At 45.4% G+C, this 24,407-nt stretch overlaps 1 protein-coding gene across 4 annotated transcripts in view; it reads right to left on the bottom strand.

Annotated features, from left to right (window-relative positions):
• Positions 1 to 7,517: 7,517 nt before the first annotated feature.
• The window catches only part of LOC127002896 (GTP-binding protein Di-Ras2-like), a 74,288-nt gene continuing 57,398 nt past the window's right edge, over positions 7,518 to 24,407 (bottom strand). For 3 of the 4 annotated variants that reach the window (XM_050869223.1, XM_050869212.1, XM_050869204.1), the window contains exons 2-3: positions 17,283 to 17,430; positions 7,518 to 16,886 (exon numbers count right to left, since the gene is read on the bottom strand). In XM_050869223.1, the coding sequence (XP_050725180.1) occupies positions 16,425 to 16,886; positions 17,283 to 17,420 (600 nt within the window). In that variant the 5' untranslated portion in view covers positions 17,421 to 17,430 and the 3' untranslated portion in view covers positions 7,518 to 16,424. Of the gene's footprint in view, positions 16,887 to 17,282; positions 17,431 to 23,779 lie in introns of all 4 variants that reach the window. The other variant, XM_050869219.1, reaches the window with a different exon arrangement.

Raw genomic sequence — 24,407 nt, 5'->3', positions numbered from 1 at the left:
CATACGCCTAAGATCACCACACAAGGCATACACGTTTTCTCCTTTTTGACGTTTTCTACAGATATTTCTATTCCTTTTTGTTGGTCTTCGCCAAATACACTATATTGTCTACACACACACTGAGTTTGATATACCCTTACTGAGAGAGAGAGAGAGAGAGAGAGAGAGAGAGAGAGAGAGAGAGAGAGAGAGAGAGAGAGAGAGAGAGAGAGAGAGAGAGAGAGAGAGAGAGAGAGAGAGAGAGATATATACAAGAGAATTAAAAAGTACGAATAAGCTTTGTAGGAAAAAGGAGGGAAGAAAGAACGGAAGGGAAAGGCTGGGAGAGAAAGTTTGGAAGAGAAAGATCGAAGGAGAAAGATTGGAAGAGAAAGGTTGGAAGAGAAAGATTGAAAGCGAAAGATTGCAAGAGAAAGGCTGGAAGAGAAAGATTGAAAGAGAAAGATTGGAAGAGAAAGGCTGAAAAAGAAAGATTGCAAGAGAAAGGTTGGAAGAGAAAGATTGAAAGAAAGATTGCAAGAGAAAGGCTGGAAGAGAAAGACTGAAAGAGAAAGATTGCAGGAGAAAGGCTGGAAGAGAAAGATTAAAAGAGAAAGATTGAAAGAGAAAGATTGGAAGAGAAAGGATGGAAGAGAAAGACTGCAACAGAAAGAACGAAAGGAAAAGATTGCAAGAGAAAGATAGAAAGAGAAAGATTAAAAGAGAAAAGGTTTGAAAAGTTGAGGGAAGAAAGATTTTAGCAAAGGGATGAAAAATGAGGAAAGAAGGCAGGTGACGGAAAGTGTACAAACAGAGGGAAAAAAAAAAAAACCTGGCCAAAGGGAGAGAGAGAGAGAGAGAGAGAGAGAGAGAGAGAGAGAGAGAGAGAGAGAGAGAGAGAGAGAGAGAGAGAGAGAGAGAGAGAGAGAGAGAGAGACATATCCTTAAACACCTCTGAGCCCAAACACACACATTTGACAAGGCTTTCTTTCATAGGAGTTTAGGGCATTTGCAGAGGTACACTTTTATGACCCTTCTATTAGTCTGATCATTATTTTTTGCCATGAACCTAAAAAAACACTCATTACAACGCGATTGATCCTTTTTTCGGCCTTTGGAAAGAGTAGAATCATAAAATATAGTAAAAAAAATAAAGAATGAGTTGAAATAGGTATTCATTAGGCTTGTGGTAATACAGAACTTCAAGGAAAACTGAGTTAGATGTTGAAATACTGGTTCTACACAACACTATGAACCAATGAACAACAAATTCTTTCCTTCCATTACATCTAAACTCAACAGACAGCTACATCAAGCTCAAATCACCGTATATTCAATAGTGTCCCCCTCATAACCTATAGGCAACAAGGACGCGTTTTCCTTTAGCTGGACGTTCTGAAGAGCACCTTGTCTTGCTATGGTGGACTCGTAAAAAATCAATCATATTCCTAAAACTATTACTACTACTGTTTTCTTTACCCCCTTCAATAACACTACTTCTATAATGAAATATAAGTAGGAAAATTATATTATGTTGCCACTATGCTTTGACTTAAGCGCTCGGAGTGTTACAAAGCGACGCTGCAGAGCTGATCAGAACTTCATCTTAACTTTCAATCTATCGCATTCCTAAAACTATTGCTAAAACTGTTTTCTTTATCCTCTTCAATAACACAACTTCTATAATGAAATACTGGCAGGAAAATGATATAATGTCGCCCCTACGCCTTGCCTTAACCGCTCAGAGTGGTACAAAGCGACGTTGTAGAGCTGATCAGAACTTCATTTTAACTTTCCTTTAGCTCTCCCGAAAGCCATTATTCATCCCTTTGTCTACTGCCAGCCTCTTACATAACGCTCTCTCTCTCTCTCTCTCTCTCTCTCTCTCTCTCTCTCTCTCTCTCTCTCTCTCTCCTTTTTCTCCCTTCCTTCCTTCCTTCCTACGATATTTTCATCATCTATTTTCCGTTTTCAGTGACCTCTCTCTCTCTCTCTCTCTCTCTCTCTCTCTCTCTCTCTCTCTCTCTCTCTCTCGTCTGTGTTTACCCTATTTCTTCAACGTTATTCATTATATTATTCATATGTTCTTATACTATCCCAAGAACACTTAACCTTCATAGATATATATAATTGTTTTAATTTATAGGCAAAAAAAATTCGGGCAAACAAACATTTTTCGGGAAACAAACATTTTTCGGGCAAACAAACATTTTTCGGACAGTTTCGCCCACCCAGATGAGAAGGGTCCCGTACGCCTATGCACACACACACACACACACACACACACACACACACACACGGTTTATCTCTCAACCTATTCACGTGTCCCGTTATCAAGCACTCGCACTAAACGTCAAGGTTATGTCGGGTGACCATGTGGCTGTGTTTACGAGGCGCCGTGTCCCTTGATGTGTCCTACCTATCTATCCTCTGCCCCGAGATTCTCCGGGACGCCTTGCTCGCCCCGAGGCTTCCAGTGTGTCGTGAGGCTGATGCTAATGATAAAAGTCAGTCACAGAGTCGCAGAAGGAGAAATGGTTTAAGAACGTTGCACTAAAGACACAGTTTGAGGGTGAGAAGCTTGTTGAATCAGGGAGCAAGGGAGGGTGAGGACAGGCGGCTGGTGGTGGGTGGGGCTTAGAGGATGAATGAGTAGATGGGCCGAGAAGAGGCCGCTTATATTACGTCGATGTGCTCCTTTAAGAGTTTGCCCCTGGCTGTGAGACGACCACCACATACTGTTATATACCCACAACTTATTCCCGCCCGATGCTACTAATGTATTACGCCCCGTGAGGACAGTAACAGCGAATATTCACCGAGCGACAGATTCAACCCGTGAGTCCCGCGCGGAGTACCAAACAAGGATTGCCATACGTCACCGTCAGCCCCATCCCTTCCCTCCGCCACACAGCCCTCCGCAGGCGCCTACCACTGTTATATCATGCTTCTTTATGTATAGTTACACAGCATTCACATTAAGAAGACCCCGCAGAGCCATAGGAGGAAGGCAATCGCTGGTCATCCCGGTGTGTCGTCTCCACCTCCATGCCATTCCCTTCGCCGCTCATCCACCCGCCCCACCACACTGCTGTCTGCCTCCACAGCCTCCACACACCCTCTCCTGCCGATGCATTACGTGTATAACTTTCACCAGAAGCTCCTCGATGCTCTCCCCTGCATGGAAGGCACCAGAGAGAGTCAGAGAGAAGGGACAAGATAAGGAAAACTCCGCTTCCGACATCGTGCCTGGCTGCGTGGCGTGCACAAGGTGGACTCGCTGCCTCCCGGTACAAAATGGTGTCCGAGGCTTGCCAGGATGTCGTGAGGCTGACACACACGATAAAAGTCACTCACAAAACGAATAATGGCTCAGAGTATTGCACTGAAGACACCGTTAATAATTCAAGGGTGAGAAGTACGTTAAACCAGCGAGCAAGGGCTGGTGAGGACAGGCGGAGGGCGGGGCTTGAGGATGGATGGAAAGATGGGGGGCGAGGAGAGACCGCTTATAATACGTCGATGTACTCCTTTAAAAGCTTACCTCTATCTATGAGACGACCACTAAGTACTGTTATATACTTAAAGATTACCTACACCCGATGGTACTCATGTATTACGCCCCGTGCGGACAGTAACAGCAAATATTCACTAAGCGAGATTCAACCCGTGAGTCACGCGAGGAGTAAGAAGTGGATTGCCATACGTCACCGCCTGCCCATCGCTTCCCTCCACCACACAGCCCTCCACATGCGCCACCACTGCTGTATCATGCTTTTTTATGTATAATTAAGCAGCATCCACATCTAGAACAGCACAGAAAGCTATAGAACGAAGGCAATCGCTGGTTATCGCCGTGTGTCGTCTCCACCTCCGTGTCCCTCCCTTCGCCGCTCATCCACCCCCCGACCACACTGCTTCTTGCCTCCACAGCCTCCACACACCCTCTCTCGCCGCTGCATGACGTGTATAACATTCATCAGAAGCTCCTCGAAGCTCACCTCCGCATGAAAAGCCCCAGAAAGAGTCAGATAAAAGGGAGATGATAAAGAAAATTCAGCTGTCGACACCGTAGCTCGCTGAGGGCGGAGGGAAGGTGATAACGGGGAACGCAATGTGTGCTGCTCGCCCTCCAGTACGTTTGAGACAACTCCGTGCCGGCGAGGATGCAGAACAGCGGCCAGGCACAAGTTACAAGGATATATTTAACCTGTAATCATATAGAGTTACGTTATAAAAGATGTTTGGTGAGGAAGAGTATCCTAGTCCACGCGTACAGAAGGCGTTAGCGGCCTTGCCCACGAAACCCACTGCAACAGCTGAACGTAGCCAACGGTCGCTGTGTACCCAACACCCAAAATCAAGTGGCGCTATTGACGGCTGGCGAGGTTTCGGAGAGGTCAAAGAGCCCACAAGAAGAGGAAGAATAGGGTAATTCTCACCCTGTTTTGAGCGGCCGTCCACTGAGAGTCAACAGCAAAACATGAAGCGGGTTGTTGCTACGCTCTCGCCCGCCCGGCCTGTGACGTAACCAGTGCGGGCTGCCAGGACGGACACAGCGGCGGTACAACATGCCTTCCTCATTGTCTGACCTGTTCCCGCGTTCCTGCCACTAGTATGACTGATAATGAGTATAGAAAGGCAACAGCTCTAAATATTTACCCTCTCTCCCTTCCCTGAGCGGAGCGCGGGGCGGCGAGGCAAGGCGTGAGTCACCACAGCCAGGACGGGGCAGCGCGGCGACGCTCGATATGGTTTCCCTCATTGAATTGACTGTTTCCTCGTTCTCTCGTCCCCTTACTTGTTGCATATGATTGTTCTGGTGCTTAATGAGTATAGAAATATCACCGTGCTCTCTCTCTTTCCTGGGTGGACCGTGAGGAGAAACGAAAACATTACAACACGCAGTCAGGCAGAGCAGACGCATGACGGGACAATCCAGCGAAACTATCCCTTTCCTTACTGAATTAACTCTTTCCTCGTTCTCTCACTTGTTGTATATGATTGTTCTGGTGCTTAATGAGGATGAAAATATCACCGTGCTCTCTCTCTCTTTCCTGGGTGAGCCGTGAGAAGCGGAGACATTGAAACAGGCGGGCAGGGACATGACAGGACAGCCCAGCGAATCTAAATGCTTTCCCTCTGTTTCAACTGTTTCCTCGTTCCTTAGCATGCTGAAACTGACTGATATTGCTAATAGGAAGACCACAATGCTATCCCTTCCCTGTGTGAGGCGACGGAGAGGCGAGCAAGGCCGTGAACGGGGAGGCGAGACAAGAGCTGGACAGAGAGGGAGGGCGGGGCGATGAGCGGGAAGTGTTAGAGGCTGCTGTTAGCGCTATGCATAGGTAGAGTTCAGCCCCCCAGACGAGAAGGGTCCCGTACGCCCATGCTATCACGCTTTCCCTATTATTAAACGGCAAATCGGTTTTCCGCACTTGATATACTAAATAAATTGTTTGGCGTGACACCTCGTAAATAACACACACACACACACACACACACACACACACACACACACACACATACGATCAAACTATCACCAAGGTCATAAAACTACCCTTGGAAATGCCCGTGGACCCTACGAAAGTCTTTTTCAATGTGTGCCTGGGCGTTTGAGTTTTATTAGCTTCATGGTACAGAAGAAAGGTCACACTACCACCAGGGTCATAAAACTACCCCTGGAAATGCCCACAAAGTCCTACGAAAGCCTTGTCATATATAGGGTTAAGAAAACGGGGCAGCAGACGACAATGGTTGGTTTCAAACGTCAACAAACACTAATATCTCAGCCCTTACCTTTATTTCGGCGTTCCCGTCACTTCCCGACGAGCCAGGCGCCTCCGGGAATCCTTTGAGCAGGTCCTGGTGTAGAGGGAAGCACTAAATCCGGTTATCAAAGACGATAATCCAATGTGAAAAGACACCAACCCGCGCAAGATGTCAGTGTCATATGCGCAGGGCGGGGCGGAGCGGACGGTGTTCTTTGATGTACGACGATTATCCATAAATGCGCCTGTCAAATCGGCTTCAATAACATATAAAAACATAAGAACGTAAGAAGTCTGCAAGAGGTCGGTGGGCACCATGGCTGCCGTAATGTTAAAATGAATAGACGAGGAATGCAAGTATTGGAGGGACTGGAATCGAGTGTTTGTTATATAAAGATTTGACAATTGGTGTGTGGTTTTCCTTCAGTGTTTACATCCTTCCAATCGTGTAGAATGTGTTAATGATTAGATTTTAGATGAGAGGTGTGATTGCATACCGTCATTAGTGTGTGTGTGATTGCTTTTAGGCAGAAACTTATATATAAAGTGCTCTAGGTACGACAGTCTGGGGACGTCACCGCTGACATTTCTGGAACACGAAAAGTCCAAGTATTTTACCGTTTCTGTCGACATACAGCCACAAAACGTGTTCTCGAGGACCTAGCCTAGGTTGGTAAAGGCAAAGGTAAGGCTAGGTCATATGCTAAAGCTGCACATGGCCTCGGTGCTCATTTTCGTTACGCTGAATCTTACACCACCACCAGCGGGCTTGTAAATTCATCGGACAAGGTTAACACACCCATACCTCGCTTCCTACCTTACGGGGTACTTTTCTGCTGACATATACGTCTTCTATTAACCTTCAAACCACCTGGATAAATGCTGGAAAGAGTGTAAATATCAAAACAAGTGTGGAAATAGCAACAGCGACTTCGTTCAAGAGGAGTACCGGGGGGCAGCATTGGCCAAGCAAGAGTCATGTATCACGGCAGCCACTATAAATAAAATCCGCCTGCGCCACAAACGGGCTGGGGTCGTCCAAGAGATCCCTCAAGAAACCTTACCGGCACTACAGGCAGCACTTAAAAGAAACAAAAAGTGTGTGCAAGTCTGTGTGGCCGAGGAATGCCAGTATCAGGAGAGGGGTCAAAGGGGGAGACAAACACCAGGCTTCCTTGAATAGTTTATTTATTTTGATGCTGTAGATATTGCGTACCGGGAATATTCACACAGGACTCGTGAATTAGAAACGCTATCCGAGCAGTACAGGTGTTGCCAGGTAAAGAGGAGCTGCAAGAGGAAAAGAAGTCGTAACAGGTGACTCCTTTTCCTCTTCCTCCTCTTTCCGCTTCCTCCTCTACCTCTCCTCCACCTCCTCCTCTCCCCCACCTTCATCTTTACCCTCCTCCTCCTCCTCCTTCTCCTCCTCCTCCTCCATCGCCTTCTTGTTGTTGACTCTTCTCTCCTTTCTCCTCTGTCTCTCCTCCTCCTCTTCTTCCTCTTCTCAGCTCTTCTCCTCCCCCTCCGTTAAAAAGTAAAATAGAAATGATATAGCCAAATATGCCTGACTCATATAAGCCTTGTATTTACATTAATAAACTATTGTGACGAAAGGTAACTATTTAGTACACTGTTGTTGTTGTTGTTGTTGTTTTGTTGTTGGTATCATTATATATATTTTTGTTGTTTTATTTACTTATTTTTTGTTACTGTCGTTGTTTTGGTTGTTGTTGTTGTTGTTGTTTTCGCCCAATTAGCTTGATTTCACGTGTGTATGTGTGTGTGTGCGTGTGCGTTTGTGTGTGTGTGTGTGTGTGTGTGTGTGTGTGTGTGTGTGTGTGTGTGTGTGTGTGTGTGTGTGTTTGTGCGCGTACATTGTAATCTCTAGTATACATATTCTGCTTAGAAACTTTTATCATCACGACGTCAAACAAGAGAAGGACGACCAACCAACAAGAAGCGAATCGGATTCTGTAAACAAGGTCTCCGATTCTCTATCCTGAGCTTATTATTATTGTTATTATTATTATTATTATTATTATTATTATTATTATGCTTACGTATGAATCGATAAAAGCTTTTACAGAGGACTAAGGACCCCCCCAAGCTTATATATTATGAATGGAAAGGTTTGGCGCCACAACAGGACACTATAGATATTCAGAAACCGTGCAGCAGACATTGGTATAATAGCCTAGACGTAAAGGGAGGGAGGGAGGGAGAATGGGAAGCAGGGAGGACAGGAATGAAAGAAAACGGGAAGAATAGGTGACGGGGAGGAGGGAGAATGGGAAGGTGGGAGAACGAGAATGAAAGAAAATGGGAAGAATGGATGACGGGGAGGAGGGAGAATGGGAAGCAGGGAGAACAGGAATGAAAGAAAACGGGAAGAATAGGTGACGGGGAGGAGGGAGAATGGGAAGGTGGGAGAACGGGTAGGAAGGAAAGAGGAAGGGAAGGGAGTAGAATGGGAACGAAGGAACACGGGAAGGAGGAAGGAAGGCAGTGAACGGAAAGAGGATGGAGAGGAAGAAGGAAGGGGAAGGAAAGGAGGGAGGGAGGCAGTGAGGAAGACCACCAAGAACTTGTAATAATAATAATATTCTGACGTTACTTGAACCGTCAGTTGTAACACGTCACGAGAAAGAAAAAAAAATATTCCTATGTACAAGTTTAATGATGATAATGATAATAATCGTAGTAATAATATGAATAACTACCCTTGCCCACCCCCTATCATTTGAACCCCACCCTTCTTATGTACCCTTCATTTATTAAGTTAGTTATCTATGCATGTATATTATGACGCGTTGCCCACCACTCGTGTATGTAGTAAAATAACTGGGATGGGGAGCCGAGCCATACAAATCAAAGGGGAACAGCATTGGCGAGTATAGCATTATCATAGAAAACCAAACCACGTGATGGGACACTACGCTGGATCACCCGAATATGTTATAGTAACCCCACTCTCCGGATATGTGGATCCCTTTGCCTCCCTCTCGTCCTGGACCCGTATTCTCAAACGCTTCAGGGTCTTGTTACTGCTATATCTAAAGGCCACGGATAAAGTAAGACAGGTTTCCATAAGTATGTCTTCCCGTTCGTGGCGCAGAAACAGATCAACGTTAACAGATCATCTACCTCAGCATATTGTATTTTCCGGTTTGTGAGCCATAACTAATACGAAAAAGCACCAATAATTACAGGTTTTCACAAGAACTTAAACTGAATATCTTTGTTTCCATGAGTATTTTTTTTTCACAGCAAAGGAAGCAGTTAAAGAGCAAAAGAATTAGGAAAAAATGCCCGCTAATCACTGTTCCTATGAAAAAGATGTATAGAGCAGCCAAACGAGGGGTCATTTTCGTAAGGAGAGGTGTCTAGATACTCCTCTCTCTCTCTACGTTTAAGGTCATGAAACCACCCATGAAAACCCCTATACAGTAACCTCTACGAGAGCCTTCATAAATAGCTGTACCAAGGTGGCGAAAAACGTTTGAGGATACGGGTCCAGCTGCTCCTCCGTGCCCTGAGAGGCGAGAAGGACCTTAAAGCAAATAAATACAATTCGAAATGGAGGTTAATTGTGGTTTTATCTTTGTTTTAGTAAGGCAAGGAGAGGCGAGGGAGGCCGGGCATGAGTTAGTTCGCTATGTTATGTATACGTGCGTACGTGTGCATGTATGTATGTATGTACAGAGGATAACCAGCACACACACACACATCATCATCATCACCTTGTATTATTAGGTTAGTATGAGGCCCACTACAGTATGGGAATGATTATGTTTAGTACTGACTGACTGACCGACTGACTGACACACGCACACTCTCTCTCTCTCTCTCTCTCTCTCTCTCTCTCTCTCTCTCGCAACAAGGTAATATAACCACTGATTACAAAAAATTTGAGCCATTGGAATTGGTAACACTGCGAGACGTATGTGATGGCAGGCGATGCACAGAAACAGTGACGTAAATGATAAAAACACACACACACACACACACACACACACACACACACACACACACACACACATACATACAGTCACATATGCACTTAAATACACACGCAACGCACATGTATATACACAGAGGACGAGAGAAACTATAATTATGTACACACACACACACACACACACACACACACACACACACACACACACACACACACACAAAGACATTTACACTCCTCTACTTAGTTCTTTATCATTGACAGGCTTAGTACGAATATCGGGTTCGACGAGACAACCTTACAAACGAGGAGAGGATGTCGAAGGCTTGAATGTCACACCGAGAAGCAGGTTTGGTTAGCTTCGTTTTGTTTCGATTCATGGCCATTGCGATGTTCAGGAGGAGGACGAGGAGGAGGAATTGGCCCGGCGTCGACTTTTCGTTAGTAATTTGGGAGCTTGATTAACAGAAGCGAAATCATAAACTTTTTTTTATATATATATGAATTTCACCTTTTCTTACTGAGGTCGAGATTACAAGCCCGATATTATGCGTGGGAGTAAAAAACGAACACAAAAGAAAAAAGAAAAAAAGCAATACGCGTGTCTGCCCTGAATTTATATTGAATCCAATACTCTGTGAGGAGAATCTGATCGTGTTGCAAGAGAATCGGATTACGAGTTTGAGTCTTACATGTGAAGGTCAATTATTATGCTTTATTATTATTATTGTTCTTGTTGTTGCTATTATTATTATTATTATTATTATTATTATTATTATTATTATTATTATTATTATTCCTTGGTCCGGTTGAATGAATTTGAAGGTAAAGTAGTGATTTTTTTATGAGAGAGAGAGAGAGAGAGAGAGAGAGAGAGAGAGAGAGAGAGAGAGAGAGAGAGACGCTTGAAGGCTTCTCATTATCTTCATTAATCCATAAACATGTTACTGTCCTCATTGTGGTCATCTACATAATGTGTCCCTGGGCGAGAGGAATCTTTAATCATCAGCCTTCCTTTTTCTCTTTTCTCTCTCTCTCTCTCTCTCTCTCTCTCTCTTTCTTTTCTGACGGACACAGACATAATCGAATAACAGAAACAGAATCACAGTAACAAAGAAACAACAAAACAGTCTTCCCATAAACGGCGAAACAGGCAGAACCACAAAAGAACGTAACAGAAACAAAAGCGTAACGTCCTCGGCCTCCTCGATCCTCCTCCTTATACTTTTGGCCTCCTGCTAATCCTCCATATAGAAGCGATCGAATCCCCTCCTCCTCAACTTGCAGGATTATGAGACTCACGTTTATAAGTACTGTAGCAGAAGTAGTAGTAGCAGTCGTAGTCGTAGTAGTAGTGGTAGTAGTAGTAGTAGTAGTAGACGTGGGACTCGAAACTGTATATATATATGATGAACACGTATTCGCAGTCCCTTGTTTTTCGGGGTGGTTACACACGTCTATATCTTGTTGCTATGGTTATACTGGCGTCAATCTTCGTTTATATGTTTGTTTGTTACGTTAGTTACTATATAAGGTTTGCGGTTCTTCGATTACGAGGCGAAAACAACGTAAACACATCCATGAAAATCTCGAACTCAATGGTAGTGAAGAGGAACAGCTTGTACATGTATATCATTGGTGTCGCTCTTCGTGTGTTAGGTCAGTGTTCAGGAGGTTGATGTTGGATTCTTTAACCGGACGAGAAAGCCCAAAAAATGACGGTTTATGATGATATTCTGAGAGGAGGAAAAACGGTGCAAAAGGGGATATGATTCTATACCTTTTGCATGAAGCGGTGTTGGATTCTTTAACGGGACAATAAAGCCCCCCCCCAAATTTACGGTTTATGATATTCTGAGGATAGAAAAAAGGGTACAAAAGATGGACATGATTCTATTCCTTTGATATAATGAGGTTTATGATTCTTTGAAGGGACAAGAAAACCAAAAATATAAGGGACATGACTCTATCCCATTTTTTGTGAAGTTTATGATATTCTGAGGGAGTCAAAAGATACAAAAGAGGATGAGATTGAATGCCTTTTGTAAGAAATGTATGATTCTCTTGGAAGGGTAAGACAAAAAGAGGGACACGGTTCTACGACGAGACATGATAGACGAGACTAGATTCCACTTCAAGCATAAGAGACAGACTCAGAGGCAGTCACAACGGACGCAGGAATCAGCAAACGGCGTGAAAGAGAGAAAAACAACGTTGGTATCGAGTGGGTGAGCGAGCGAAAAGCGTTTACAAAAATAACGGAAAGAAGATACATTTGCGTTTTGCTTGATGATATTACTGTCCTTTTAGGCGAAACAGCAGCCACAGGAATCAGCAGCGGCGAGAAAGAGAGAACAGCATCGTGAGAGAGTGAATGAACGAGACTTTAAACATAAATAAACGAAATACCGCGTACAAAAATAACGGAAAGAAGATACATTTGCGTTTTGCTTGATGATATTACTGTCCTTTTAGGCGAAACAGCAGCCACAGGAATCAGCAGCGGCGAGAAGGAGAGAACAGCATCGTTGGAGAGTGAATGAATGAGACTTTGACATAAAGAAACGAAATACCGCGTTCAAAAATAACGGAGAAAAGCTACATTTGCTTGACGATATAACTGTTTCTCTCAATTATAATCAAGGGGCGGGTGTTCTTATAGATGAAACGCAACTCTGTTCACATTAACTCGACATACAAGCCCCACCCACCTCTTCCCAGCATCCACCAATCACACGCCGCCTCAGCTGGAAAGAGGGCGTGGCTTGATAGTGAACCGGCCAATGATATGCACTGAACGGTGAAGAGGGAGGAGCTTCCTCGCCAAGTTATCGTGAACGGAGTATTGTAGCCACAAGAAGTATTGTAAACGGAGGTAAATAGGAATAATACCGTCTGGTTAGAATAGCAGCAACAGCGCCACCTACACACACACACACACACACACACACACACACACACACACACACACACACACACACATTCTAGGCCTCTGACTCTGACTTGGTGATACTGATTGACGGAAGAAAAAAAAGTTAGATGCCACAAAACAGTATTGCCAAGAGATACGAAAAAATAAACCTTGAGGAAGAGAAAGGGAAATAAAACAAGGAACTGGAATCAAACAGAGGATTATAAGAAAAAAGGAGGAAAGGTTAACTAGGGACATGGACATGGGCAAAAGCTAAGAGAAAGAGAAAATGGGACAAAATTGAGACAAGGAAAACGGAGAGGAAGGAAGCAAGAAAAGAAAAAGAGAACTTGTGAGACTTGATTAAAGGAGGAGGAAGAGAAAAAGGGGAAAGAGGAAGGAAGGGAAGTGGAGCGGAAGGAAACAATGACATTAGGAAAGAAAAAGAAGGAAGGAAGGAAGGAAGGAAGGAAGGAAGGAAGCAAAGGGGAGAGGGAAAGGAGAAAAGAAGGCTGGGAAAATGGGATGAAAGGAAGAACAAAATATAAAAAAAGTAATACAGAAAATACGACAAAAAAACGAGAATTGGCTAAGAAGCTGAAGAGGAAGTACGTCAGGGAGAGGGAAGGGAAGGAGGAGGAAAAGATAGGGAGAGGAGAGAGAGGGAAAGGGAGAGGAAACGGAGAGAAAGGAGAGGGAAAGGGAGAGGTTAGGGAGAGAGGGGCTGAGAGAGAGAGAGGGAAGGGAGAGGAAACGGAGAGAAAGGAGAGGGAAAGGGAGAGGTTAGGGAGAGAGGGGCTGAGAGAGAGAGAGGGAAGGTAGAGGAGAAGGGAGAGGAAACGGAGAGAAGGAAGAGGGAAGAGAGGAGATAGAGAGAGGTTAAGAGGGAGAGGGGAAGGGAGAGGAAACGGAGAAGGGAGAGGAAAAGGGAAGGAAACGGAGAAGGGAGAGGAAAAGGGAAGGAAAACGGAGAGAAGGAAGAGAAAGAGAGAGGGGAAGGGAGAGTAAACAAAGAGGAGGGGGAAGAAGGGAGGGGAGGAAATGGAGAGAAGGGAGAGGAATACGGAGAGGTCAGGGAGAGAGGGAGACAAAAGGGAAAGTAAAGGGAGAAGGGAAAGGAGGGAAAAGGGAGAGGAGGAAGGGAGAAGGCGATATTTAAAAGGGAGTGACAGAATTATAATCCTCTTTTAGAACTGAGATTAAAGTTTTTCTTCCTAAAATCCTAAAAATTCCATAATGCCATCAGCGAGGATTTTCGTCACTTCGGCTTGAGATAGAAAAAAAAAATTGACGGATGGAACAGACTTGATTTTTTTTTTACATAGGCCTATAAGAAATTCATCACTCAATAAATGACCATCACGACCATTATCAATATCATCATCATCATCATCGTCATCACTTTCACCACTACAGTCACCATCACCACCACAGTTATGATCACCACCTTCATTATCATCACCATCATCATCACCAATTCATTCTCACCATTTAAGAAAACACCATCACCACCGTTACCACCACTACCATCATCATCATCATCATCATCTTCATCATCATCATTTTCATAGTTCATCATCACTACACATTATATTATATACTTCAGCCATTAGTGGGTTAGGATGAAAAAGAAAAGAAAAAAATAGTTAGAGTTTTGGTCTTGTGATGTAGAGGAGGAGAAGAAGAAGAAGAAGAAGAAGAAGAAGAAGAAGATGAAGAAGAAGAAGAAGAAGAAGAAGAAGAAGAAGAAGAAGAAGAAGAAGAAGAAAAAGAAGAAGTGCATTGTGGAATAGAAAAAAATAAACTGGAATTAATGAAACTGTGAATGTATAATACGGACCGGATGTGAATAGACCTTAGTAAATAATATATAAAAAAAACTAGTTATAATCGTGGCTGTTAGTAAATACGAAAAAAATAACCAGTGACCCTTTCTTCCCTTTTGGACTTGAGGAAATAACAGGTTCGAGACGTGAACTGAACATGGGAGGGATAGGAACATTATGGTAGTGGTCTTCAGGTCAATATCATGGTAGTAGCGTCCGGGGGTCATGGTGGTAAGGTCAGGTCAAGCCGTGGTACTTATTATGTCGTTCTTAAGTAGTTAGGTTACCACTTGGAAGACCTAAGTAACACACACACACACACACACACACACACACACACACACACACACACACACTTCACGCGGGCCTACTTTCATAATAATACCAACAATAACCGTTCACTAAGAAGAACAAACAACCCAAAAATAATGTCGTGGTATATTACAGTGGAAAGCGTCAAAACAAGAGGTGTAAGGGAGGGAGGGAGAGGGGGAGAGGAGGAGAAGGAGAAGGAGGAAGAGGAGGAAGGATGAAGGAGAGAGGAGGAGGAAGTAGACGAGGAGAAGGAGGAAGAGGAGGACGACGAGGAGGAGGAACTAGTGTCTTGTCCTTATCTCTCTTGTCTCCCGCTACCTCCTCTTCCTCCTTCCCTCCTGGTCTCTTCCCTTCTCTTCCTTCTCTCTCTCTCCTTCTCCTCCTCCTCCTCCTCCTCCTCCTCCCGGGGCAGAGGCAGGGTGGTGGGGGGCGCCGCGGCAGGGGGGCGGACACAGGCGGGGGCGCGCCCTGCCCTGGACAGCTTCGTTTTTGATTCTCGTTGCGTCCGTCGCGCGTCTCGCCCCGTCCGTCTTCCCTCTCCTCGCCTGCACCTCGAGGCTCTCTTCCTCCTCTTGTTCCTTTTTTTTGGTGGTTTTTGTCAGTGGTTTGCTTTTTTGTTATATTGCGATGCCTTATACAGTACAATATCATATAAACCTATCTATACGGTATTCCTCTCTCTCTCTGCTAGGTATTTATATTACGTTATAATACGCATGGAAACAAGTAGTATCTTCAAACTGGAAAAATGCAAAACCTGGTGAGGTGAGGGCGGGCGGGGGCGGGGCGGGGCGGGCGTCCTGCGTCGCCGCGCCGCGCCCCTCGCCTCGCGCACCCGAACAGATGGCAAAAAAATTCGTTCCTTGCAGACAGAGAATACATGTGAGGGTGAAGCCGCTAGCGGGCCACCCCGGCGGTGTAAACAACGCTAACTAACCCCACTACGTCACCGGCGAGGGGCGGCGCGGGGCGCGGCGTGGCGGCCACTCCTGGCCCGCCGGCCACCGCGGGGGGCGCCGCCCACGACCCCGCCACACGCCGCGGCCGCCACACGGGCACGGCGCGGCGGGCTGGGCGTGGCCGCGCGGCCCCCCCACGCCACCTCTTTATTATCTACCGGCCAGGGGCCGCGCGAGGGACTAAGCGGACACAGTCAAAAAATCTCAAGGGCTAAGAATCGTTGCCTTCGGAGTACAGCACAGTCGTCCGGCCGCCCCGCCGCACGTCGAGGCCGGCCGAAGGGAACACTTGTGTACACTACGATACGCTCTGTTGTGCAGCAGAAACTGGTCCCTGTGAGGCAGAAGGTCTGGCCGACGCGGCCTCGCTAGACCTGCAGGTACGATCATCGCCGCCGGTAAGCCACGACATTGCCTTTGTTGTGCTCCTATTATGGAACGTGGCGCCGAGGCCGACCACTGCCGCGCGTCAGCACGCCCGGGGCGGCGCGGCGGCAGCAGCAGCGGAGGGCAGCAGCGGCAGCACCCTGTCGGCCTGTCGGCGGCGGGGCGTCGGGGAGTGTCCGGCTGGCGCGGCGCAGCGCCACGAGCACAGTGTCTTTGGCACACCGGGGACGCCCCGCCTTGGTCATCACAGTCAGGATACACTCACTTCCCTCGCTCCTCCGCCGGCTACCTTCCATTCTCCTTCTTCCCGCCGCCTCCTCTTCACATCAGCAGACATTTCTCCTTTATCTTGCGCGTGCCCTTCTGGGACTTATTCTTCTTGCCGTCCAGCTGCAGGGACATGTTTCTGTTCTTCTCCATGTTGAGCAGCTCCTGGAAGAGCTCCTTCACGTTGTGGTTCGTCTTGGCCGACGTCTCCATAAAGTTGCACTTCCACGCCTTGGCCTGGTTCTCGCCCATGGAGCTCTGCACCTCCCGGGCGTCGCTCTCGTCGCACTTGTTGCCCACCAGCATGATGGGGAACTCCTCCTCGTTGCCCTTGATCTCGCGGATCACCTCCCAGATGGGGCGCAGCTCCTCCAGGCTTTGGCGGCTGGTGACGGAGTAGACGAGGATGAAGGCGTGGCCCTTGCTGATGGACAGCCGCTGCATGGCTGGGAACTGGTGCGAGCCCGTCGTGTCCGTGATCTGCAGCGTGCAGATGTTCTTGTTGCACGTAATCACCTGCAACACAGGGGACCGTCAGTATACAGGACACACTCACACACACACACTCTCTCTCTCTCTCTCTCTCTCTCTCTCTCTCTCTCTTGTCACTCAGGTGGCAACAAGAAAAATGAACTAGCACACACGCTGCTACACGCAAGAATATGAATGAAATACCAGCGACAGGGCTTACCACAGAGAGAGAGAGAGAGAGAGAGAGAGAGAGAGAGAGAGAGAGAGAGAGAGAGAGAGAGAGAGAGAGAGAGAGAGAGAGAGAGAGAGAGAGAGAGAGAGATAACAAGATTCTGTACCACTAACCCCAGACATACCTCACCTCACCAACGCCTCCCTCACTCCACCCCTTTTACCCCCCCCCAGGACTCCCCCTACCTCCTTGACCCCCTCAACTCTCACCTGGCGGTACGTGTCCTCGATGGTGGGGATGTAGGACTCTCTGAAGGTGCCCTTGACGAAGCGGAGGACCAGCGAGGACTTGCCGACGCCGCCCGCCCCGAACACCACCACTCGGTAATCATTGCTCTGCTCCGGCATCTTGTTACGACTGTGGAGAGAGAGAGAGGGTTAGGAGAGGTGCAGGGGACGAGGAGCGAGAGTGTTAGCTAGAGGGGCAGGTAAAGGTGTTTGTTTTATGTTTTAACGGTTTGGAAGACATAAGCTAAGGACAGTAAAGTAGTTAGGGCAAGATTAGGTGTTTATTACTTTTTCTTATCGGTGAGGAAGACACAACAAAGATAAGTAAGGGAAGTTAGAAGGGTATGGATAGGTGTTAATTATACTTCATTAACAGTAAAAAAAGAATAACCGATATACCTAACTACTACTTCTACTACTACTATTACTACTACTACTACTACAACTACTACTACTACTACTTCTGCTACTATTACTACTATTACTACTACTACTACTACTACTACAACTACTACTACTACTACTACTACTGATACTACTGCTGCTGCACCTAAGATAGTGATAAGTGGATAAGGAGGTTAAGTAAAGTAGAGGACAGATAATGATCATGAACAAGGTCTGGCCATCTGATAAGAATTAGCAATGAAAGGAATAGATTAAGAAAATGACAGTAATTTATTCAGTTAGATATAAATTATTATGAGAGGGAGGGTGTGAGGAGAGAGAGCAGTACATACCGAGGATTAAAAATAGATGATTATTATAGTCTTTGAGTGAAATGATAATGATTTCAGTGTTTTATTTACACCAAATTAAGAGAAACACGAATGCTAGGATATGAGAGACTTAGAAAACTGATAATCAGAGCAAAAGTTGATGAAGAGAAAAGCGAAACGAACGGAAAGATAAACGCAACTTGAACAAAGCTGATAAAGATGAAAGGAAAGAAAGAAAATAAGATAGATATAAATAAAAATAAAATAAAAAAGGATGAAAGAGATATAATGAAAGGGAATGACGAAACGAGGGTAAGATAAACAACAAAAAAAGATAAAGAAAGAGATATTAATGAGAAGGATGAAACGATGCAAAAAAAAAAAAGGTGAGAGAGAGAGAGAGAGAGAGAGAGAGAGAGAGAGAGAGAGAGAGAGAGAGAGAGAGAGAGAGAGAGAGAGAGAGAGAGAGAGAGAGAGAGAGAGAGAGAGAGAGAGAGAGAGAGAGAGAGGGAGAGTATTGACGGGGCTTGGAGAGGAGGAAGAGGGCGAGGAAGGGAGGGAGAGGAGGAGGAAGAGGAGGAGGAGGAGGAGGAGGAGAAGAAGAGGAGTGAAGGAGGATATTAATAAACGTGTCTAGCCAGCAAAGTAAAAACAATATCTGGCCTCGTTAAAACAGTACACCGTTTTAAGGGGGAGATTCGAACACTGGACCCTTCAAACTTAGGTCGGTACTCCCACTTCCGCCACCCGTCACTCCAACTATATCCAAGGGCCGAAAAGGAGATCAGCTGGGTTCTAATGAGTGGTTTTATAGGTTCAGGATACAAAGGAAGGCTCATCTACCACCAGGGCCATAAAACTACCCCTGGAAATGACCCACAAAACTGCGAAAGCCTTGCCAAATATGCGTTTCTTTAGGTTCAGGGTACGGAAGAAGGTTCATCTACCACCAGGGCCATAAAACTACCCCTGGAAATGACCCACAAAACTGCGAAAGCCTTGCCAAATATGCGTTTCTTTAGGTTCAGGGCACGGAAGAAGGGTCAGGCTACCCCCATGGTCATAAAACTACCCCTGGAAATGCCCCACAAAACTGCGAAAGCCTTGCCAAATATGCGTTTCTTTAGGTTCAGGGTACGGAAGAAGGGTCAGACTACCTTCAGGGTCATAAAACTACCCCTGGAAATGACCCACAAAACTGCGAAAGCCTTGCCAAATATGCGTTTCTTTAGGTTCAGGGTACGGAAGAAGGGTCAAGCTACCTCCAGGGTCATAAAACTACCCCTGGAAATGACCCACAAAACTGCGAAAGCCTTGCCAAATATGCGTTTCTTTAGGTTCAGGGTACGGAAGAAGGGTCAAGCTACCCCCATGGTCATAAAACTACCCCTGGAAATGCCCCACAAAACTCCAGCGAAAACCTTGTAAGAGATACGTGTTTGAGCGCTGAAATGTTTGAAAATATGACCCTAAGCTTTCTCTGACGTTCTGAAACTGCATTAAAAGCTAAAACAAAAATGAGTGTGATATAGAAATTGATAGATATATAAATAGATAGATAAATAGTTAGATAGATAGATAGATATATAGATAGATAGATTTAGAAAGAGAGAGAGGGAGGAAGGAAAGGAAGAAAGAGGGATGGTAAGAAGACAAGGTATAGAGGAAGAGGAGAGAGGGAAGAGAGGAAGGAGAAGGAGAGATTAAACGTTACCTCTCTCTCTCTCTCTCTCTCTCTCTCTCTCTCTCCCAAGGACGAGGTCAAGATAACGAGAAAAGGGAGAGAAAGGGAGAGAGAGGGAGAGAAAAATTTGAAGAGATGAAGAGGAAGAGGAAGAAGAAGAGGAGGGGGAGAGCTTGATAGGGAGGCTGAAGGAGAGGCAACGGAGAGATGGTATAGAAGGAGGAGGAGGAGGAGGAGGAGGAGGAGGAGGAGGAGAAGATTCTTGAAGAGCCTGCGACGGAATAAAAAGAAAAAAAAGAAATACTCGGGGACAATGAGAGAGAGAGAGAGAGAGAGAGAGAGAGAGAGAGAGAGAGAGAGAGAGAGAGAGAGAGAGAGAGAGAGAGAGAGAGAGAGAGAGAGAGAGAGAGAGAGAGAGAGAGAGAGAGAGAGAGAGAGAGAGAGAGAGAGAGAGAGAGAGAGAAGGAGAAATGAAATAAAACAAGAAAGAAAGAAAGAAAAGAAAGGAACAAAAAGGGGTCGAAGGAGGAGGAGGAGGAGGAGGAGGAGGAAGAGGAGGAGGAGGAGGAGGAGGCAGAGGTTGAGTAGTAGGAAGTTATTCAAATCGAAGGAGGAGGAGGAAGAGGAGGAAGAGGAAGAATAGAAGCAAGAGGAGTCATAGGAGTCGTTGTTTGAGAAGGAAGAGGAAGAGGAAGAAGAAGAGGAAGAGGAGGAAGCGGAGTAAAGAAAATCATTGTCAGAGGAAAAGGAGGAGGAGGAAGAGGAACAGGAGAAAGAGAAGAATAGGGGAAAAGGAGGAGGGAGATGAAGAGGAGGAGGAGGAGGAGGAGGAGGAGAGCTTGATAGGGAGGCTGAAGGAGAGACAAAGGAGAGAAGGAGGAGGAGGAGGAAGGAAGGAAAGGAAGGAAAGGAAGGAAGAATCATCGGAAGCAGAAGAAAAAGAGTAGAATAAAGAAGGAGGAGGAGGAGGAGGAGGAGGAAGAAGAGGGGGAGGGGAAAGAGAAGGAGGAAAAAGGAACAGAAGCTAGACTCATCGTTACAGAAGGAGGAGGAGGAAGGAAGGAAAGGAAGGAAAGGAAGGAAGAATCATCGGAAGCAGAAGAAAAAGAGTAGAATAAAGAAGGAGGAGGAGGAAGAGGAAGAAGAGGAGGAGGGGAAAGAGAAGGAGGAAAAAGGAACAGAAGCTAGACTCATCGTTACAGAAGGAGGAGGAAGAGGAGGAGGAAGAGGAGGAGGAGGAGGAGGAGGAGGTAAGGCCTGTTGTTGATTTTAAAGATGAAAACAGTACATGGAAAGGTCACTAACTACGACCGTCAGTGTTTTGGCCCCTCTGACCGACGAGAGAGAGAGAGAGAGAGAGAGAGAGAGAGAGAGAGAGAGAGAGAGAGAGAGAGAGAGAGAGAGAGAGAGAGAGAGAGAGAGAGAGCAAGAGAGAGAGAGAGAGAGAGAGAGAGAGAGAGAGAGAGAGAGAGAGAGAGAGAGAGAGAGAGAGAGAGAGAGAGAGAGAGAGAGAGAGAGAGAGAGAGAGAGAGAGAGAGAGAGAGAGAGAGAGAGAGCTATACCTTCCATAACTATTTTGAACGAAGGAAAAAAATGCCGAAAGAAAATGAAAAGTGAACGAAGACCAAAAAATCTCTAGAGAGGAAAAAATCGTTGGTCGGGATAAAGTCGAGGAAGAAAGAAAACTTGAGCTTGAGAGGACAGACTGACGTAACCTGGACTTTACTACAGGGCCACATTTTTAGGTCGGCACCCTTAGACACTTCCAGCCCACACAAAATCTATTTCCAAAGTCCAAAGAGGAGATCAATCGCATCCTAGTGAGTGCTTTTTTCAGGTTCACGGTACAGAGGAAGGGTCAAACTATCATCAGGGTCATTAAACAACCCCGGAAAATGCCCTTAAATCCTACAAAAGCCTTGTCAAATGTGTTTTAGAATATGAGATTTTAACATTTCAGCGGTCAAACACACACACACATTTGACAAGGCTTTCGCAGGAGTTTGGGGTATTTCCAAGGGCAGTATAAATGACCCTGGTGGTAGTCTGGCCCTTCTTCTGCATCATGAACCTGAAAAAAACTCATGAAAACCCTATTAATCTCCTTTTTCATATTCTTAAACTTATCAGCGCCCAAGCACACATTTGAGAAGGCTTTCATAGGAGTTTTGGGCATTTGAAGAGGTAGTTTTATGACCCTTCTGGTAGTTTAATCCATTTTTTGTGCCATGAACCTACAAGAACACTCATTAGAACCCGACTGATCTCTTTTATGGCATTTGGAAATAGTTGAAGTGAGTTCGGAGGGAAGAGTCTGAATATCAACCTACATATTTTCATAGCTTGTTAAAGAGAAAGAGGACGAAGAGAGAGATTAGAGACGAAAGTAGGTAGTTAAAAGAAAGTTGTCAGGAAGGCGATAGAGGACAAGACAGAGCTAGGAAGGGTCTGATTATCAACCTATATATCTTCATAGCTTGTTAAAGAGGAAGAGGACGAAGAGAGAGATTAAAGACGAGAGTAGAGAGTTAACCCGGTAGCAGCGACGGGCCAAATTTGTGGCTTTACCGCGTAGTACCAGCGACGGGCCAAATTCTCGCCTTGACATGAACCCCCCCCCAAAAAATAGATACATAAACTTGTCACAAATGCGTTGATACATAGAATGGTTTGCGTGAGTGATGATTTTTTCTCATGAATTCGCTTAGAGGGGCCTTTTAGATACATGATCCCCGCAGTTACCGGGTTATGTAAGACCCGTTATATAGATGCTTTCGACTTCCTCAACAGCCATTTTCAAAGGTCACAAAGGAGATTAGTCGGGTTCTCATAAGCTCCCATTAGCACCGTTGCCAGATTGTCGTACTCAGAGCATAGTATTTACCGGTTTCTGACGCCTAACTATTGCCAAGAAACATCAGGATCTTACTCTTTCAACGATAACTATAATTGCGTTTCGTTATTGGAGCCCAGAAGACAGTTTTGGGGTAGGAGGACGGGAAATATAAGCGACTGAGTACGACAATCTGGCAACGTTGCCCATAAGTGCGTGGGTATTTATCTGTCTGTCAATCTATCCGTCCATTACCTATTTACCTGTGAGTCTATCCGTCAGTCAATCAATCACTGCAATATATAGTTACCTGTGTGTCTATCTGTCAATCGATTAATCAGAAAAAAAATCATTACTTATTTTTTCATAGTAAAGAACGAAAAAGCTCACTAATTTACTACCCCTTAACTTCTCTGTGAATCTATCTGTCTATCTATCTATCTATCTATCTATGAGTAAGGAGAGTGGGATACGAACACTGACCACCACAAAAGTTATTCAAGGCACGACATCTGAATATATAAAACACCCATGCTATGAGTGACCTTCACACACACACGCACACACACACACACACACACACACACACACACACACACACACACACACGCACACACGCAATGGCTCGTCCTGACATTCAAATTAACCACAAAATGAATGAATTGTAAAAAGAGAATGAAAAAAAAAAGAGAAAAAAACATGACAATGCCTTTGGAAATACTGAAAATGGAGATAATGAGATTGGGAGAGATTTTTGTTTTTGTGTTTTGCTCAACAAACTAAAAAAGGAAAAAGAAATGAAAGGAAATAACCAGGAAAAAAGGTTCAATGCTTATGAGAATTTGGGGTTTAAACGATTAAGTTACACACACACACACACACACACACACACACACACACACACACACACACACACACACCGACAAGGTTACGTTTATACTCCTTAAAATCTAAAATCATGAGGAAAGAATACAAATTTACTTATATAAGAAAAGAAAGAAAATTATTACCCACTCGATTACTCACTCACTCACTCACTCACTCAATTTCTCTGTAATTCAATCTTTCTGTAACTCCCTTCTTTCCTCCTTCACTCATTCCTTCCCTAACTTCCTCATACTCCTTTCCTTCTCTCCTTCTCTCCCTCCCTCCCTCATTTTCTCCACTTTAACTCAATCCTTCCCTCCCTCTTTTTTCCTTCCTCCCTCCCTCTCTCTCTTACTCATTCACTCCCTCCCTCACTCACCAGGATGAATGAACAGCCCGTTAATGACTCAACAGGGAGGTGCTGAGGTGAGTAGGACGAGCTGACATCTCTTCATTATGCCGTGTGTGTGTGTGTGTGTGTGTGTAGAGGGTCAAGGTCGCTTCGTGTCTGGTTCCTGTTCGAGTCTCATCACACCACAACGATTTATGTATCTTCTTTTTTTTCCTTTTTTGTTCTTTTAAGAGCGAGTGGGGGAGTTGAGTCGCGTCAGGGCGAGTGCGTGTGTCTCTCTGTCTGTCTCTTCTTGTTCCAACTCGTCACTCACTCACAGTAATGACGAGTACTTGAATAACGAGTGAGGTTATCCAAAGGACCAAAGTCACACGAATATCAGACCCACCACTTCTTTAGCCTTCTGTCTTTGCCTCTCTCTCTTTATCCGTCTCTCTATGTCCTTTCAACCCCTTCTTCAGTAACGCTTTTGAGGTGAAACAGACCGATGACAAAGACTCTAGGATCTCTATCACACCCACGAGAAGATAGAGAGACAAATATTTCAAGTGTGTTCCGTTTCTCTACAGCGACTTATGGGTTTCAGCGCGCGTGTGGAGGCAGCCAGAACGCGGTAGGGAAGGCGACTGGGCAATGCGGGTAGCGGCACGCGGGG

The sequence above is a fragment of the Eriocheir sinensis genome, chromosome 2, assembly GCF_024679095.1.
Source record: "Eriocheir sinensis breed Jianghai 21 chromosome 2, ASM2467909v1, whole genome shotgun sequence".
NCBI lineage: Eukaryota > Metazoa > Arthropoda > Malacostraca > Decapoda > Varunidae > Eriocheir > Eriocheir sinensis.
This window is presented reverse-complemented; position numbering and strand designations above follow the sequence as displayed.